At 41.0% G+C, this 20,281-nt stretch overlaps 1 protein-coding gene across 1 annotated transcript in view; it reads left to right on the top strand.

Annotated features, from left to right (window-relative positions):
* LOC120989572 (scaffold attachment factor B2-like) overlaps window positions 1-18,843 on the top strand; it is a 392,913-nt gene extending 374,070 nt beyond the window's left edge. Inside the window, exons 12-14 of the mRNA XM_040417765.1 lie at window positions 9,916-9,974; window positions 11,256-11,316; window positions 17,814-18,843. Coding sequence (XP_040273699.1) covers window positions 9,916-9,974; window positions 11,256-11,316; window positions 17,814-17,928 — 235 coding nt within the window. The 3' untranslated portion in view covers window positions 17,929-18,843. The remainder of the gene's footprint in view (window positions 1-9,915; window positions 9,975-11,255; window positions 11,317-17,813) is intronic.
* The last annotated feature ends 1,438 nt before the right edge of the window (window positions 18,844-20,281 follow it).

Below are 20,281 nucleotides of genomic sequence, written 5' to 3'. Positions count from 1 at the left end.
CATATACCCATGCTGGGTGAGAGAAATATCTTGGCAAAAGACAACTTTTCCCATTTTTTTATACAAAGTTGGCATTTGACCGAGATATTTCTCTCACCCAGCATGGGTATATGTAAAATGACACCACAAAACACATTCCCCAACTTCTTCTGAGTACGGCGATACCAGATGTGTGACACTTTTGCAGCCTAGATGCGCAAAGGGGCCCACATTCCTTTTAGGAGGGCATTTTTAGACATTTGGATCCCAGACTACTTCTCACGCTTTAGGGCCCCTAAGTTGCCAGGGCAGTATAATTACCCCACATGTGACCCCATTTTAGAAAGAAGACACCCCAAGGTATTCAATGAGGGGCATGGCGAGTTCATAGAAATTATTTTTTTTTGCCACAAGCGGAAATTGATTTATTTTTTTATTTTTTCTCACAAAGTCTCCCTTTCCGCTAACTTGGGACAAAAATTTCAATCTTTCATGGACTCAATATGCCCCTCAGCGAATACCTTGGGGTGTCTACTTTCCGAAATGGGGTCACATGTGGGGTATTTATACTGCCATGGCATTTTAGGGGCCCTAAAGCGTGAGAAGAAGTCTGGAATATAAATGTCTAAAAAAATTTGGATTCCGTGAGGGGTATGGTGAGTTCATGTGAGATTTTATTTTTTGACACAAGTTAGTGGAATATGAGACTTTGTAAGAAAAAAAAATATAATAATAATTTCCGCTAACTTGGGCCAAAAAAATGTCTGAATGGAGCCTTACAGGGGGGTGATCAATGACAGGGGGGTGATCAGGGAGTCTATATGGGGTGATCACCCCCCTGTCATTGATCACCCCCCTGTAAGGCTCCATTCAGACGTCCGTATGTTTTTTACGGATCCATGGATCGGATCCGCAAAACACATACGGACATCTGAATGGAGCCTTACAGGGGGGTGATCAATGACAGGGGGGTGATCAGGGAGTCTATATGGGGTGATCACCCCCCTGTCATTGATCACCCCCCTGTAAGGCTCCATTCAGACGTCCGTATGTTTTTTACGGATACATGGATCGGATCCGCAAAACCCATACGTACATCTGAATGGAGCCTTGCAGGGGGGTGATCAATGACAGGGGGGTGATCAGGGAGTCTATATGGGGTGATCACCCCCCTGTCATTGATCACCCCCCTGTAAGGCTCCATTTAGATGTCCGTATGTGTTTTGCGGATCCTATCCATGTATTAGTGGATCCGTAAAAATCATACGGACGTCTGAAATACGAATCCAGATTTCCACAGTGGGCTTCACTGAATATAACTTTTTTTTGTCTTTTTTTCAGTGACCAACTGGTAAATCTAATAGTGGAGCAAGCAAACCTGTACGCCCAACAGTTTGTTGCTCAACACCCAGGCTCCTTTTTGGCTAGCCCCGGTGGCTGGACCCTGGTCAGTGCAGTCGAGATGAGGACATTTTGGGGCCTCGTGCTGTTCATGGGCCTAGTCAAGAAACCTAGTGTCAGGCATCACTGGAGTGGGGACGTCCTCTACCAGACCCCACTTTACAGTACGGCCATGACATGTACCCGGTTTGAGGCCATCCGGAAATGCCTGCATTATTCAGATAATGCAGCATGTCCCCCCAAGGTGATCCTGCCTATGACCGCCTGTACAAAATCAGGCCGGTCATCGATCACTTTGGGGCCAAATTTGAACAGGCCTATGTACCTGGAAGGGAGGTCACGGTTGATGAGTCTCTCATTGCGTTCAAGGGGAGACTCATTTTCCACCAGTATGTTCCCTCAAAGAGGGCGAGATATGGCGTGAAGGTGTACAAACTTTGTGAGAGTACCTCAGGGTGCACTTAAAAGTTTTGTGTGTACGAGGGGCGAGATTCCCGTATTCAACCCCCAGAATGTCCCCCCACTCTGGGTGTTAGCGGGAAACTTGTGTGGGACCTTATGCACCCACTGCAAGATAAAGGTTATCACCTGTACGTGGATAACTTTTATACTAGTATCCCCTTGTTCCAGTCCTCAGCCGCCAGATCCACGTCCGCTTGTGGGACCGTGTGGAAAAATCACTGTGGCCTCCCTGCCCACCCCCTCCAGGTACCTATCCCCAGGGGTGAGACCTGTGCCCTTACCAGTGAAAACCTGTTGCTGGTCAGACATAAGGACAAGAGGGATGTCCTTGTACTGTCCACAATTCATGGTAACGGCATCACCCCTGTCCCTGTGTGAGGTACCACGGCAACGGTCCTCAAGCCCGATTGTATCGTCGACTACAATCTGTATATGGGAGGAGATGATCTCTCTGATCAAGTCCTCAAGCCATATAACGCCATGCGCAAAACCCGGGCATGGTACAAAAAAGTTGTGGTCTACTTGGTGCAGGTTGCCTTGTACAACTCTTTTGTGCTGTACCGGAGCGCTGGCAACACAGGGACATTCCTTCAGTTCTTTGAGGCAGTCCTCAAGGCCCTGATATTTTCGGACCAGGAAAGAGCAGGCCGGAGTACCTCGGGAACTGGAGGCGCTCGGATCGTCCCTGGCCAACCCTTTACAGGTGTGGTCCCCCATACTGGAAAGAGACGGACACAAAAAAAAGTGCAGTGTGTGTCGCAGGAGGGGGATACGGAAGAACACCACTACGATCATCCGGGCCTCATCCGGGTTGACGGTTGCTTCAGGGACTACCACACTTCCATGGAGTACAAAATTTATCTTCCAATTTAGCCACTGACAATCAGATGAAAAACTGGTTCTCAGACTTGAGACACTAAAACAAAAAATAAATGTTTTCAAAAATATTATTTAGTAAAACGAAAATAAATAAAAAAATGTTGTCTTATTAGGTATCGCCGTGTCCGTAATATTTTGCTTTATAAAAATACCCCCCCTTACCCCTCACATGAACACGGTAAAAAAAAAAAAAAAACGGTCCCAACAAAACTGCCACCTAATCCCGTAGTTTCCAAAATGGGGTCACTTTTATGGAGTTTCTACTCTAGGGGTGCATCAGGTGGGCTTCTAATGGGACATGGTGTAAATAAACCAGTCCAGCAAAATCTGCCTTCCAAAAACCATACGACGCACCTTTCCCTCTACGCCCTACCGTGTGCCTTTACAGTAGTTTATGGCCACATATAGGGTGTTCCTGCAAACTACAGAATCGGGTCAATAAATATAGCATTTTGTTTGGCTGTTAACCCTTGCTTTGTTACTGGAAAAAATAGATTAAAATGAAATTTGAGAATTAAAATTTTTTAGCAAGTTTTCCATCTCCATTTGCCAATAACTCTTGTACAACACGTAAAGGGTTAACAAAGTTTGTAAAATCAGTTTTGAATACCTTGAGGGGTGTAGTTTCTTAGATGGTGTCACTGTTACAGTTGTCACTGTTACAGTTGTTACTGTTACACTCTGGCTGATACTTTGTTGCAACCATGTATTTCGGTTATTTAAGACATGAAAGCCGGATCATTTGGTACTTGCCTGATTTGAACAGTGATACCCCAGATTGCTATGCTACGGAGCCCATTCGGATAACGAAAGACTATGTGAAAGTAAAGACTTTGGCTCCATGGCGATTCTACTGTATTCGTGTAGTCTGAGTGCCATTTACCTAATAATATGCACTCAGACCGGAGCTATCTGGGGATGTGTTACATGTCTGTTTACTGTAATGGTTGTGACATTGTATGTTGGAGTAGTGATATATCAAAATAGGAGAACACAACGGGATATACCAGATCATATAATGGTGCAGCCATTGCCACCCCAACATGACACAGGGAGAGGCAGGTTTAGACATCAACATTATGGATCCAGATCCCCGTATGCACCTAAATATGGATATAACTACCATCAATATTATCCGCGACGTAATGCATATACCCAACAATACAATCATGGTTATGGTAACTATAGGGGACCACAGGAATATGGAGGAGGAGGTAGAGGAGGGAGGAGATATGGGAGAGGTTAATATAGGGAGACCAGAGAGGGACCATTTAAGATTAATAATGAACAAAAGGTTCTACAATCGAAAGGAGAGGAAGGCAAAGAGCAGATTGGAAATATTGTAAGACCCGAACCACTGAGGGCAAAGGGAGAGAGTAGACAGGAGGACATATGTCTGGAAAATTTTCCCCACCAATCAATCAAAGGCCAATCAATAGACAACACACAAAAGGAGGAGAGTTGGAAAACACTCCGGGGAAGAAAAAAAGACCCATAGAGGAAAGAGAGGAGGAAAAAGAAAATGCAAGTCCACAGGCCAAGAAAGGGAGAGCGAGCAAATAGGGATATATAATCTGAGTTCCTATGAGTTAAAAGAAGAAGAAAAAAGCGTTCTCAATAAAGGCCTAAAATTTACCCCTACACATAAGGGTAACAAATTTGAAGTTTATTTGGACATGCATCGTTATAAAAGGAAACTCAACATCTTTAAATACATGATGTCCAAACCAATAATAGAAGTTGGGCTAACAGATCAACAACCGCATACCTCCCTAAAAAATAAATCGAAATTCTACCAACGAATGTATTGAGGCCTTTAAGAAAAGAGTAATAAAAGGAGTAGAAGGGATCAAAGACAATAAAAATATAAAAAACAACCTCAGTCGGAAAGAGAAAAATGCTTTAAGGGATTTAGAGAATAACACCAGTATAATAATAAAACCTGCGGATAAGGGGGGGGGGGGATAGTTGTTCTTAATAAGGAGTGTTATCAAAAAGAAATGGCACGAATTCTAGGTGACAAGGTAACTTATAAAGTTTTTAAAAAAGGACCCAATCAACGAATATAAAAAAGAACTAAAAATATTACTTGATAGAGGTTTAAAAAAAGGAGTCTTGAACAAAAAAGAATTTGATTATCTCCATAATACTCATCCAATTACACCCTTCATTTACTATTTGCCTAAAGTCCACAAGGATCCAGTAAATCCACCAAGGAGACCCATTGTCTCTGGGATCGGATCTATTACCAGCAGGATCTCAGAGTATGTAGACATATTTCTTCAGAAGTACGTGCCAACTGCGCCATCCTACCTCAAAGACACAGGTCATGTCCTGCAGATCCTAAATGAGGTTGATACGGTGACAGAGGATGTACATCTGATGACAGCGGATGTTTCATCACTCTACACCATAATTCCTAACGATAAGGGATTGGAGGCAGTAAGATATTTCATGGACAATGATGAGGGTATGGCAATTGGTATAGTGACTCATTTTATTTACAGATGTCTGGTGTGGCGATGGGTGCGAAATTCGCACCCAGTTTCGCCAATCTTTTTATGTCTTAGTGGGAAAAAATTTTTATCACCCCAATTATACAAAAAATAGGAGCAGGAGGGATGTTGGTTCTTTGGAGAAGATAAATCGATGATTGTCTGTGTATCTGGAAAGGTGACGAGTCCTCTCTAATGGTGTTTATCCAGTACATCAACAATAATCAATGGAACATCAAATTTATGTAAGAGAGTAGTAAAATCAGGGTTAATTTCCTAGATTTGAAAATATCCATCACCAACCAACGTCTGACAACCAAAACCTTCTTCAAACCCACAGACAGGAATGGCTATATTGATGCTACCAGCTGTCATTATCGCCCATGGTTACAGGGGGTCCCCAAGAGTCAGTTCCAACGCATAAAAAGGAATTGCTCCCATCAGGCTGACTATGAGACACAGAGTAATATCATTCTTGAAAGGTTTAAAGAAAAGGGTTACAATGAGGAGGTACTTCAAGATCAAAGAAGGGAAATTGGCGAAAATAATATCGGAATAAAAACAGCTAGAGAGAAAAACACTGAAAGATTCAAGTGGGCATTTAAAACGATGTATACAGCATCATGTCCTGAGATTAAGCAGGTAATTAGGAAGAACTGGAGAGTATTGAAGAATGACGAGGTTATTGGTCCTTTGATCCCAAATAAACCACCTTTCATTTTTAAAAGGGCACCTACTGTACGGAATAAAATAGTACGAGGATGTCTAAAATAAGAAACCAAGAAGTCCACTAAAAATAACTTTGTGTGGTGCGGCTTCTGTTCGGCCTGTAAAAACAGATCCATGATGGATAAAAAACGCAGCACTCAAAATACCATATCCTCCTCCTCAAATCAAAAAGAATTACGCATGAGAGGACAACTATCATGTGAGCAACCAATCACATGGCAGTTGCTTCAATCCATTTAGGGGGGTGGTCCTGGTCAAGACAATCTCCTGAACTCCAAACTGAATGTCAGAATGGGAAAGAAAGGTGATTTAAGCAATTTTGAGCGTGGCATGGTTGTTGGTGCCAGACGGGCCGGTCTGAGTATTTCACAATCTGCTCAGTTACTGGGATTTTCACGCACAACCATTTCTAGGGTTTACAAAGAATGGTGTGAAAAGGGAAAAACATCCAGTATGCGGCAGTCCTGTGGGCAAAAATGCCTTGTGGATGCTAGAAGTCAGAGGAGAATGGGCCGACTGATTCAAGCTGATAGAAGAGCAACGTTGACTGAAGTAACCACTCGTTACAATCGAGGTATGCAGCAAAGCATTTGTGAAGCCACAACACGCACAACCTTGAGGCGGATGGGCTACAACAGCAGAAGACCCCCACCGGGTACCACTCATCTCCACTACAAATAGGAAAAAGAGGCCACAATTTGCACGAGCTCACCAAAATTGGACTGTTGAAGACTGGAAAAATGTTGCCTGGTCTGATGAGTCTCGATTTCTGTTGAGACATTCAAATGGTAGAGTCTGAATTTGGCGTAAACAGAATGAGAACATGTATCCATCCTCTGATGGCTACTTCCAGCAGGATAATGCACCATGTCACAAAGCTCGAATCATTTCAAATTGGTTTCTTGAACATGACAATGAGTTCACTGTACTAAAATGGCCCCCACAGTCACCAGATCTCAACCCAATAGAGCATCTTTGGGATGTGGTGGAACGGGAGCTTCGTGCCCTGGATGTGCATCCCTCAAATCTCCATCAACTGCAAGATGCTATCTTATCAATATGGGCCAACATTTCTAAAGAATGCGATCAGCACCTTGTTGAATCAATGCCACGTAGAATTAAGGCAGTTCTGGGGGTCCAACACCGTATTAGTATGGTGTTCCTAATAATTCTTTAGGTGAGTGTATATAGCGTTTCTGACTGACCACTTTCTTCCATGGTACAAAAAGATGAACCGTGCCTTCTGTAGCAAATTAATCTTCATGCATGACCATCTCATGCTGCAAAGAATACTTTTGGTTAATTGGCTACTATGGGCATAAAAGGAGAGAAACTCATGGTGTGGCCACCATCCTCCCCTGACCTCAACCCTATTGATAACCTTTGGAGTATCATCAAGCAAAATATCTATGAAGGTGGGAGGCAGTTCACTTCAAAACAGCAGCTTTGGGAGGCTATTCTGACATCCTGCAAAAGAAATTCAAGCAAAAACTGTAAAAAAAAAAAATATATATATATATATATATATATATATATATATACATATATATATATATATACAGTACAGACCAAAAGTTTGGACACACCTTCTCATTCAAAGAGTTTTCTTTATTTTCATGACTATGAAAATTGTAGATTCACACTGAAGGCATCAAAACTATGAATTAACACATGTGGAATTATATACATAACAAACAAGTGTGAAACAACTGAAAATATGTCATATTCTAGGTTCTTCAAAGTAGCCACCTTTTGCTTTGATTACTGCTTTGCACACTCTTGGCATTCTCTTGATGAGCTTCAAGAGGTAGTCCCCTGAAATGGTTTTCACTTCACAGGTGTGTCCTGTCAGGTTTAATAAGTGGGATTTCTTGCCTTATAAATGGGGTTGGGACCATCAGTTGCGTTGAGGAGAAGTCAGGTGGATACACAGCTGATAGTCCTACTGAATAGACTGTTAGAATTTGTATTATGGCAAGAAAAAAGCAGTTAAGTAAAGAAAAACGAGTGGCCATCATTACTTTAAGAAATGAAGGTCAGTCAGTCAGCCGAAAAATTGGTAAAACTTTGAAAGTAAGGGCTATTTGACCATGAAGGAGAGTGATGGGGTGCTGCGCCAGATGACCTGGCCTCCACAGTCACCGGACCTGAACCCAATCGAGATGGTTTGGGGAGAGCTGGACTGCAGAGTGAAGGCAAAAGGGCCAACAAGTGCTAAGCATCTCTGGGAACTCCTTCAAGACTGTTGGAAGACCATTTCAGGTGACTACCTCTTGAAGCTCATCAAGAGAATGCCAAGAGTGTGCAAAGCAGTAATCAAAGCAAAAGGTGGCTACTTTGAAGAACCTAGAATATGACATATTTTCAGTTGTTTCACACTTGTTTGTTATGTATATAATTCCACATGTGTTAATTCATAGTTTTGATGCCTTCATAGTCATGAAAATAAAGAAAACTCTTTGAATGAGAAGGTGTGTCCAAACTTTTGGTCTGTACTGTATATATATCAAAGTAGGGTCCTATGTTAACATGTGACTTGCTCTTTTAAAATGTTTTTCATTGACATAGCTGTTGATTTCAGTAAATGTGACCTCTTAAAGGGGTTGTCCAGGTTCAGCTCACATACCCACAATTTCACTCAGGCAGCCCCCCTGTTATAGCCATGCCAGTACGTATCTCCACTGGACCCCATTATAATTAATGGGGCCAGCATTGGTTCCTGAGAATTCCAGCAGGTTGTTCTCTTCTGGAACAGCCTACAAGAATTCAAACTGGAGGTTTGAAAGTAGCCTTAAGGGACTAGAAACATTTGTTTTTTAATGTTTTCATGTGATTGTGACTATAACATACATATATATGTATACTGAGTCCTAACCTCAGTATCTGAGGAAAGGGATTTAGGGATCATTATTTCAGAAGACTTAAAGGTAGGCAGATAATGTCACAGAGCAGCAGGAAATGCTAGCAGAATGCTTGGGTGTATAGCAAAAGGAATTACCAATAGAAAGAGGGAGGTGCTCATGCCGCTCTACAGAGCACTAGTGAGACCTCATTTGGAGTATTGTGCTCAGTACTGGAGACCATATCTCCAGAAGGATATTGATACTTTGGAGAGAGTTCAGAGAAGAGCTACTAAACTAGTACATGGATTGCAGGATAAAACTTACCAGGAAAGATTAAAGGACCTTAACATGTATAGCTTGGAAGAAAGACGAGACAGAGGGGATATGATAGAAACTTTTAAATACATAAAGGGAATCAACAAGGTAAAAGAGGAAAGAATATTTAAAAGAAGAAAAACTGCTACAAGAGGACATAGTTTTAAATTAGAGGGGCAAAGGTTTAAAAGTAATATCAGGAAGTATTACTTTACTGAGAGAGTAGTGGATGCATGGAATAGCCTTCCTGCAGAAGTGGCAGCTGCAAATACAGTGGAGGAGTTTAAGCATGCATGGGATAGGCATAAGGCCATCCTTCATATAAGATAGGGCCAGGGGCTATCCATAGTATTTAGTATATTGGGCAGACTAGATAGGCCAAATGGTTCTCATCTGCCGACACATTCTATATATATATATATATATATATATATATATATATATATAATGCATTGTAAAATTTTCTTTTAATACATGGTGTGATAAATATTGCCTCAACGCAAGTCATCACACATGATTGGGGAGTGTTTCCCAGAAATTTGCATGACAGACGGTCTCATTCCGAGGAGCTTCAGTGTCTTGGCTAGAAATGTGCAATAAACGAGCATTGATTTCTCAAAATTACTAATTGTGTGTAGTTATTGCTAAACTCATTGTAAAGAGCCAGTTGACCTATGCATGTTTTTGTTTCTCTGAATATGGACAGAGGAAATTCAAGTATTTATAAAAAACAGACATGTCCGTAGTGATGGCAGATGCTCTCAATAAGCTAGTTATTACAATTTTAAAAATGCTAAATGTTTTTACTTTAGGGATGGTCGGGATTGGGGAGATCATGGACGTAAGATGAATACTTATCCTTCAAGATCTGGTAAGATTGACAGTCTAATATATAAAGCTGAGAGTATGTGTGTATGTACGCTAAAGGAATTTGCACCGTCGCACTTACAATCACACAGGTACATCAGGTGTCCGAGAAGGTATTAGTCCGGGTCTTAGCTCTCTAGCACGTACCATTCCTGAGATATTCCCCCAAAAATCGATTAACCAATAGAAGCCTGCCATACACACGGTTACATGTCCCTTATTAACCAGTAGAAGCTCGCAGGCCCTTAGTCTCCACATACACACAGTTTTAAACCAGGTTTCTATAACAACCCAGCCATTTTTATTCACTGCGGTAGGTCAGCTTTAAAGGTGCAGGGCGCTGTGGATGACACTGTTAAGGGAGCGGAGTGCTGTTGAGGTCACAGTCAAGGGGGGCAGGTAGGGTGGCCATTCAGGCTACCCTCAAAAGACGGACTGAAAAACCCTTCCCCCAAGCCGCGCTAAGCAATGCTCTCGACCCAGTTAGGCAATACTCCCTCCCACTCCGCAGCCGATGGGGGGACATTCCTGTGTCCGTCCAGGCCTTGCGCCGGATGGAGGACAGGGAGTCTGAAAGCCGGACTGTCTGGCCTAAAATTGGACTGGCTACCCTAGGGGCAGTCTGCTGTGGAGGTCACAGTTAAGGGGGCCGTCCGCTATGGTGGTCAGTGTTAAGAGTCAGATTGCATTAGAGGCCACTGTTAAGGGGGCGGGCTGCTGTGGAGGTCATTGTTAAGGGAGGAGGGGACTGTCAATGCCACTATTAAAGGGGCAGTGGGGTACTGTGAGGTCACTGTTAAGGCAACGGGGTACTGTGAGTTCACTGTAAAGGGAGCGGGGTACAGTGGAGATCACCGTTAAGGGAGCGGGGTACAGTGGAGATAACTGTTAAGGGAGCAGGGTACTGTGGCAGTCACTGTTAAAGGGGCAGTCGCTGTGGAGGTCTCTGTTAAGGGGGCAGGGAATGGTGGAGATCACAGTTACGGGGACTGTAACCTATAGTCAATGTTAAGGGGTGGGTGCTGTAGAAGTCACTGTTAAGGGGGCGGGGTACTGTAGATGTAACTGTTATAGTGGATACTGTCTATCTTTTAACGACACACACAAACATTAAATTAAATGATTAAATATACCGGTGCGAAGCCGGGTCCTTCAGCTAGTATGGAATAAACCGCACACTTAGTTATCTTAGGATAAATCTTGGTCAACAGACTGTACTTTTGTGGCAGTGGATTTTTCTCTTTTGGACCTATAAAACATTGTTTTTTATTTTCATTGTCACAAGTAGATCGTGGCATACCACCTCCCACTGGGCAAGGACATATGAACAGAGGAGAAATTCATAGGTAAGCGGATATCCATAGTGTTTAGATCTACATGAATGTTAAATGTAGAATTTGGACTGTAACTGAAACAAATTTTGCACAGATGTGAATACAAAATAGCAATATAAGTCAAAATTAAGAGCTATTTATCATTTATTTGTTTCTTTTAGTTTCACAGTAAAAAACTAACATGCTATGATGAAACTGGTGGACCTTATTCCAAAAACAAAATGTCTGCAGTTTTTTTTAATAGATAAAATCCAGACTTGTGCTTATTAATGATGAGCGAATTTCAGGTTATGAAATTTGTTCACGCTTCGTTTACTGGTAAAAGGGGAATTGCGTTATGGATTCCGTTACCACGGACCATAACACAATTCTATGACTAAATGCAGGAGAGGACTCCCCTGCATAATGGAAACGGCTCGGATGCTTTTTGCAGCCCATAGACTTAATGAATAACGGAATGCCTCTAAAGGCATTCCGTCATAGAATTGCATTATGGTCCGTGGTAACTGAATCCATAACGCAATTCACCTTTTACCAGTAAACGAAGCATGAACGAATATCAAAATATGAAATTTGGTCATCTCTACTCATTAACCCTTTGAAGACCAAACAATTTTTTACCTTTGTGACAAGGCCTAATGTTTCAAATCTGACGTGTCCTTTTATATGCTAATAACTTTGGAATGCTTTTACTTATCCAAGCGATTCTGGGACTGTTTTCTCGTGACATCTCGTACTTGATGTTATGGATAAATTTGGGTCCATATGTTTAACCTTAATATTATAAAAAATACAAAATTTACCCAAAATTTAGAAAAAAAATAGCAATTTTCTAAATTGGAATTCCTATAAAACACCCCTCAAACTATTCAAAACTGGTTTTACAAACTGTTAACCCTTAGGTGTTCCACAATAATTAAAGGAAAATGGAGGCGAAATTTACATTGTTCAGTTTTTGTTTTGGATTTTTAATTTTAATCAAACTTTTCCTATAAAACAGCAAGGGTTAACAGCAAAACAAACCTCAATATTTATTACCCTGATTCTGCAGTTTACAAAAATATCCCATTTAGGCTACATGCACACGACCGTATGTGTTTTTCGTTCTTATGGCATCCTTTTTTTTTTTTTACGGATCCATTGTAACAATGCCTATCCTTGTCTGCAAAACGGACAAGAATAGGACATGTTTTTTGCGGGGCCACGGAACGGATACGGATAGCACATGGTGTGCTGTCCGCATTTTTTGCGGACCCATTGAAATTAATGGGTCCGCATCCTATCCGCAACAAAAAAAACGGAGCGGACACGGAAACAAAATACGTTCGTGTGCATGAGGCCTTATGTCTGTAAACAACTGTATGGGCACACAGCAAGTCTCAGAAAGAAAGGAGCAACATACGGTTTTTGGAGAGCAGATTTTGCTGGAATAATATTCGGGTGTTGTGTCATATTTGAAGGCAAACTAAGGAATCCCTACAGTATAAACCCCCAAAAAGTGACCCCATTTTGGAAACTACACCGAATTTATTGAGGGGTGTACTGTAGGGTTGTCAAGATAACAAAATTTGGATTCGATTCCGATACCATCAAAAACTATTGCAATACTCAATGTTATTGAGTATTGCAATAGTTTTTAATGGTATCGAAATCAAATCAAAAAAAATAAAACGCAAAGAAAACCATTTCCATTCCGCATTTTATGGAACGTATTTTTTTTTTTGTCACGGCGTTCATAGCAATAGTAGCTATTTTTTTATATTTTAATAGTTTGGATTTTTTCAGTTGTAGCGATATATATATATTTATTAGTTTTTACATGTAAAATTGGGAAAGGGGGTGATTTAAACTTTTAATATTTTGGCATTTTTATTTAATAACTACTTAGGGGCAACGATCCTTGTCCTATTCACCCTAATAGAGCTTTATTAGGGTGAATATATATAATTTACCCATAAATACAAATGTAGGCCTCTTTCACACGACCGGTTTTCTTTTCAGTTTACGGGCCGTTTTTTGCGTTCCGTATACGCTCTGTATATGGAACCATTCATTTCAATGGTTCCGCAAAAAAAAGGAATGTACTCCGTATGCATTCTATTTCCGTATTTCCGTTCTGTTGACAGATAGAACATGTCCTATTATTGCCCGCAAATCACGTTCCGTGGCTCCAGTCAATGGGTCTGCAAAAAAAAACGGAGCACATACGGAAATACATCCGTATGTCTTCCTTATCTGTTCTGTTTTTGCAGAAGCATCTATTGAAAATTTTATGCCCAGCTCAATTTTTTTTATGTAATTACTGTATCCTGTATATGCCATACGGAAAAAAATAACGGAACGGAAACCCATCGGAAACAAAAAAACGGAACAACGGATCCGTGAAAAACGGACCGCAAAACACTGAAAAAGCCATACGGTCGTGTGAAAGAGGCCGTAGGCTGTGGGTGCCGGCAGTATTAAATACCCGTCCTCAATGATAGACCAGGGCGATCCACCGAACTGTGGCAATTAACCTCTCAGGTGTGGCACCTGAGGGGTTAATTGCTACAGTTTGGCGGATCGCGGCGCCCTGTCATCGAGGCTGGGTGCCAGGAATGTGATACTGCAGGCACCCGCCGCCTGCATTTGTATTCAGCGGTAAATTTTATTCATTCGTGGCACAGTGGCCACAGTCCCTCCCCTCCTCCTCAGTACTAACTCCTCATCGGTTGCAGTGGCAGCCATGTTACAGTGGGGGGGGAGGGACTCCCTCCTCCACTGTGCTGCTGAGAGCGGCGTGTGACGTGTTCTCTAACTGATACTAGGATGTGCAATAGCACAGCCTAGTATCACAGAATAGTAAATCCCTGTATCATATCGATTGGGTATCAAAAATTCTATACCCGTTGCAACAGTAGTGTACTGACCACTTTGACCCCACGGGCAGATCATAATATTTAGAAACACTTGGATGTAAAAATGAAAAATTAAGTTTTTTACAAGAAAAACTCGCTTAAGCCCAAATTTTTTACTTTAAGGCCTCTTTCACACTTGCGTTGTCCGGATCCGGCGTGTACTCCACTTGCCGGAATTACACGCCGGATCCGGAAAAACGCAAGTGTACTGAAAGCATTTGAAGACGGAACCGTCTTCCAAATGCGTTCAGTGTTACTATGGCACCCAGGACGCTATTAAAGTCCTGGTTGCCATAGTAGTAGTGGGGAGCGGGGGAGCAGTATACTTACCGTCCGTGCGGCTCCCCGGGCGCTCCAGAATGACGTCAGAGCGCCCCATGCGCATGGATGACGTGATCCATGTGATCACATGATCCATGAGCTTGGGGCGCCCTGACGTCACTCTGGAGCGCCCGGGGAGCCGCACGGACGGTAAGTACACTGCTCCCCGCTCCCCACTACACTTTACCATGGCTGCCAGGACTTTAGCGTCCCGGCAGCCATGGTAACCACTCTGAAAAAGCTAAATGTCGGATGCGGCAATGCGCCGAAACGACGTTTAGCTTAAGGCCGGATCCGGATCAATGCCTTTCAATGGGCATTAATTCCGGATCCGGCCTTGCGGCAAGTGTTCCGGATTTTTGGCCGGAGCAAAAAGCGCAGCATGCTGCGGTATTTTCTCCGGCCAAAAAACGTTCCGTTCCGGAACTGAAGACATCCTGATGCATCCTGAACGGATTTCTCTCCATTCAGAATGCATTAGGATAATCCTGATCAGGATTCTTCCGGCATAGAGCCCCGACGACGGAACTCTATGCCGGAAGACAAGAACGCAAGTGTGAAAGAGCCCTAATAAAGGATAACAGAAGAAAATGCACCCCTTAATTTGTTACCCATTTTCTCCTGAATACGGCAACGCCCCATATGTGGTCGTAAACTGCTGTGAGGAAACTGCAGAATTTAAAAGGAATTCTCTAACATGGAATTTACTGAAATAGATTTTAAAAGCCATAACTTTTTTAGTTTTTTTGTTGACTGAGCTATGTGAGGGCTAATTTTTTGCGGTACAGGCTGTAGTTTTTAATGATACCATTTGTGTGTACATATGACTTTTTTTGATCACTTTTTAATTTTTTTAGGTTAGAGTGGGCTAATATTGCAAAATCTGTCAGTGTTTTATTTTTTTATGGATTTCTCCATGTGGTATATTTGATATGATAGTTTTATTTTGCGGGTTGATGCAGTTGATGGGTCTATCTAACTGCAAATAACTGATTAATTTCTGAGCCAGCCTACATGTCTTTGATATTATTTTTCTCGGGACACCTTAGACCTTTCTTTTGCGCCATTAGATGATGGATATAATATAATAAATAAAATATATATATATATATATATTACAAAAGGTTTAAAGACAAAACATTTCTAAAACCATTCCCGTATGCTTGTACCCTGAAAATGGATGCTTTTTATGTTATTTATTTATTGGTTGGGCCCGCCACAAGACTTTAAAAGACTGGAGCGCATTTTGGATTGGCAACCTATTTTTCTATTGCTGGTTCTATGGCACCGTGCTGCCAGAAAACTGTTGTACAGCACCGAAACGTTACAAGCCTCTTCAAAGTGACTTTTTTTGTTATTCGCCTAAGGTATTCATCTTGGGAAGATTTTGACATTTTAAGGGTTTTCGGGGGTTTTATATTTTACGCAGAAAAAAAACCCTGCTATACAAAATATAGCTAAAACAAATTCCTAGATTTTTTAAATAAACAAATGTGTGCGTTTGTAGATTTTACACATACAAATTCCACTATACTATTGCTTAAACTAATATATATATAAATATAATAAATATATATTTTTAATTTTATTTTTATTACCGAAAAAGGGGCAAGATGTTTGGGTGCGTACGTACGGTAGTCTAATTACTATTGCTAATGCAAGTAATTATTGCTATATCTTTAAAAAAAATATATATATTATTTATTTATTTTTTATTAACTTTTTTTTTAAGTGAATTAACCCCTTCCTGCCACATTCAAAGCAGGAAGAGGTTAATTCCCAGCCTGCAGGTTGACATTTCATTTTAAAACCGGCAGGTGGCGCTCTTACATAAGAAAAAGCACTTCCTGCTGGCTTTCAGCTTCTTCAATGTAATACACGCTTGTATCATAGAACTACAAGCGTGGATTACAGCCAGACCGCCCCAGCTGGCTTCCAGACGTCTCCCTGTGACCGCAGCTGTCTAATGACAGCGCGGTCACAGCGATCTGCCGCGGCACTGGCAGATTGCGATGTAACCCGTCTCTTTTATACGTCGGGTTACAGATATGAGCCTACTGCCGCGAAGTAGAAAGTTGTGCGGCGGTAGGAAAGTGGTTAAACATTTTTATTTATTTATTTATTTGCATTTTTACTGGTACAAGTTACACTTTTTGAGTGCTTTGTAGTCCATTTTTTAGGTTGTGAAGCGGACAAAAATAGCAATTCTGTCATTATGGCAGACTAGATGGGCCAAATGGTTCTTATCTGCCGACACATTCTATGTTTCTATGTTTCTATTATTTTTTATGGGGTTCTCCATTTGGTATATTTGATATAGTTTTATTCTGTGGGTTGATATGGTTATGGCGATACCAAATTATTATTATTTTTTTTTCTTTTCTTCATGTTCTACCACTTTAATATCATAAAATCACGTTTGCATCACCAAAATCTAAGACCCATACATTTTTTTTATTTTTCAATCAACATAGTTGTATGAGGTCTTATTTTTTTGCGGGATGGGCTGTAGTTTTTTTATATTTAGTATAATTTTTGGGATGCATGTGACTTTGTGATTACTTTTTATCAAATTTTTTTGAGAGGTGAGGCAAAAAACGGCAATTACAGTAATGTTTTTTATTTTTATTTTTTACATTGTTAACCACGCAGGATTAGTACCATGATCATTTTATAGATCAGGTCATTGCAGACGATGATTTCAATTATGTTTACTCTTTTTTTTTTTTTCATTTTTTAAACTCTTAGAAATGAATAAATGGGACTGATGGCTGTACTATACTTTGCTCTAGTATTGCAAAGTATAATACCATCAGTTTTACACTGATAGATGGCAACACTGGATGTTTTTGCAAGGTGTCAAGTTGCCATGGCAACCATTGGGCCACTGCCATCGCAGCGCGGCAGTGCGATAGTTGTGGGTGGAGCCCCCTCCCTCTATTAACCCCATGGATGTCTCGGGTGTCACTGTTTACTGACTGCGGCATCTAAGGTGTTAAACAGGCGAGATCAGTGCCAGCACTGATCTCACCAGTTACAGCAGTGTCAGCATACAGCTGACACTTGCTGCTGATGGCAGCGGCTCAGGAACAGAGCAGCCGGCTTCACCTGCAGGGGGCAACTCAACACTGTCCGTGACATGGGCAGTACAGGGATAAAAGCTTTACATCGCTTGGATTGAAAAGCTGCCATAATGTTTATATACGTGCTATCTGCACGCATGTATTTTGTAATATCACGGTATTTGACATGTTTTAATTGTTGTTGTTTTTTATTTTTTTTTATTTTAAGCAATGTTCCCGTAAATGAAAATTCCCAAAATATGTCCGCTACAATGGGACCTCAAGGTGGTGGAAACTTTGGACAAAACAGGCTGAATGATGCACGGTTTACACGTCGTTACTGAAAAATTTAAAACTTGCGTTGAAGGTACATTTCCATCAGCAAGGAGTATTTTCTTAAACTCTGTATTCGTAGAAAAAATTTTTTTTTTGCTTTTAGAATTTGACTTTGCTTTAAGCAGTACTATACAACTGAAAATTAAATTTAAATATTGTCTTTTTGTAGCAGTCTACATTAATTATAAGACTTCTTGTACAGATTGGTAATCCATTGTTAGTTTACTGTTGCTGTGAGGGTAAGATATTATCTGCAAGTTAATTATTGTAATAGTATGTGTAGAATTGGGATAACAGTATGACAGCTCTATTGTTTTATTGATAGGTCTAGATAAAGATGTCCACAGAAGACCATTGCATTAATTAGTGTGACGTTTGAGGCTATCATTGAATCTCTACAGACGGAACTCTTCGGTTGCAACAATGGCCTGATGGAAAAAAATGTACTCTATTAACTCAAACATGGTTCCATGTAGCACTTGTGTTTACAATTAAAAGCATACATTTGCTTTGAAGAGCTTTTTCAGCATCTTGGAGAAAAATCACTTTTTAATCAGCACCAGAGTTCCGTCCCTCTAGTCTGAAAGCCTCTCCTTCCCCTGGTAGATTGACAGGGCAGGACATTTGTATCCTGCTGCTGTCTGACCCTGTTTTCTTGTGCCTGTGCCATGTGCCAGAATTGTGGCTCATTACAGCACAGATTTTTTGTTCTGGCCACTATCGGCCTGTTTTGGGAATTCACCAACATTCTGACACACATTGCTGATGAGATATTAATCATTCCAAAACAAAAGTAATTGTTCTCTGCTATGTTGAACAGCTCAGCAAAGCAAAGTTATGCTTTTAATTGTCAACCCTAGCACTACATGGAGCTATGGGGATCATTTACTGTCCAGAAATATGCAGATTGCGGATCAAAGGTTATTTGCACTGCAGTCTGCAACTTTTCCCCACTCACCACAGGTCTAAAAAAAGTGGGCTAGGAAGGGGGCAGGCCCGTCTCAATCATTGTCTACGCCTGTTTTACGCCAGCGCCTCTTCATAACTTTGTCGGATCCACCACTAGATATACAGGTTAAGACGGGCAATTAAAACGTCTTAATAAATGACCCCCTATGTTAAAGGGGTTCTGCTCTTTGTTTAAACTGATCTATCCTCTGGATAGATCATCAGCATCTGATCGGCGGGGGTCCGACACCCGGGACCCCCGCCGATCAGCTGTTTGAGAAGGCAGCGGCGCTCCAGTAGCACCGCCGCCTTGTATACACTGGCCTGGGCGGGGCTAAGCTCGATTCAAAGGAACAGAGCTTAGCCGCGGCCAGGCCAGTGATACTAGTCGTGACGTCACTGGGCCAGCAGTAAACAGTGAGAAGGCTGCTGCCTTCTCAAACAGCTGATCGGCGGGGGTCCCGGGTGACGGACCCCCGCTGATCAGATACTGATGATCTATCCAGAGGATAGATCATCAGTTTAAACAAAGTGCAGAACCCCTTTAAGGTTAATAGGGTAAAGTTGACAGACTCCCTGTAAGCGAGTATGTCCAGAAACCCCTTTCTTTTTTTTTTTTTAAATACGGTACATAAAATTAATTATTTTATGTACCGTATTTTTTAAAATAAAATAATGTAGGTTGTTAATGTGATTCAAACATTATAGTAGTGGCCCTTTAACATTCAAATGCTTTCAAGTAGTTTTCATTTTGTTACCAAACTTTCTTTCGAAGCAGATTATTTTGTAGGCTTTCAAGACAAATTATAATATATAATTTTGTTTAGTCTATTTCCATAATACATGTCTACATTTTTTTGTGTTTTTATTTCTCAAATCCATATTATGTCGTTTTTCTGTTGCTCCCATGTTATCAGAGATTTTATGATTATCTGTATTGTGTCAAGGAGCGATTGCTGTAACAATAATGTGCAACTTTTGTATTGGTTTCTGGTATTAAACATTGCATATGAAAAAAAAATGTATTTAATTATTGTCGAGCACATTTAATAAACACTTATAAGATTTCTGTACTTTATTTATAAAAAATAAAAAAAACTCAATATAAAAAGTTATCCCCCGTTTACCTACCGGAATACCCCTTTAAAGGGGTTATCTCATTAAGACCACTTGCCTCTTATCCACTGGATAGGAGATAAGTGTTTGATTGCAGGATATATGATGTCTTACTGGCACAAACCCTTTAAATTAGTGTTTGAGCTGCTAAGAAAGTAAAGAGGAGGACTACAGATTGAGCCTACATAGCAGCTTTCTGATGCATTTCACCAGGAAGAAACAGTCTGCAGATGAAGTGAAATGGACAGCTGCTAAAGTCAAGCTTACTGAAAATGTAATAACAAAAAAAATCCCCCA

Source organism: Bufo bufo, chromosome 2, assembly GCF_905171765.1.
Source record: "Bufo bufo chromosome 2, aBufBuf1.1, whole genome shotgun sequence".
NCBI lineage: Eukaryota > Metazoa > Chordata > Amphibia > Anura > Bufonidae > Bufo > Bufo bufo.
This window is presented reverse-complemented; position numbering and strand designations above follow the sequence as displayed.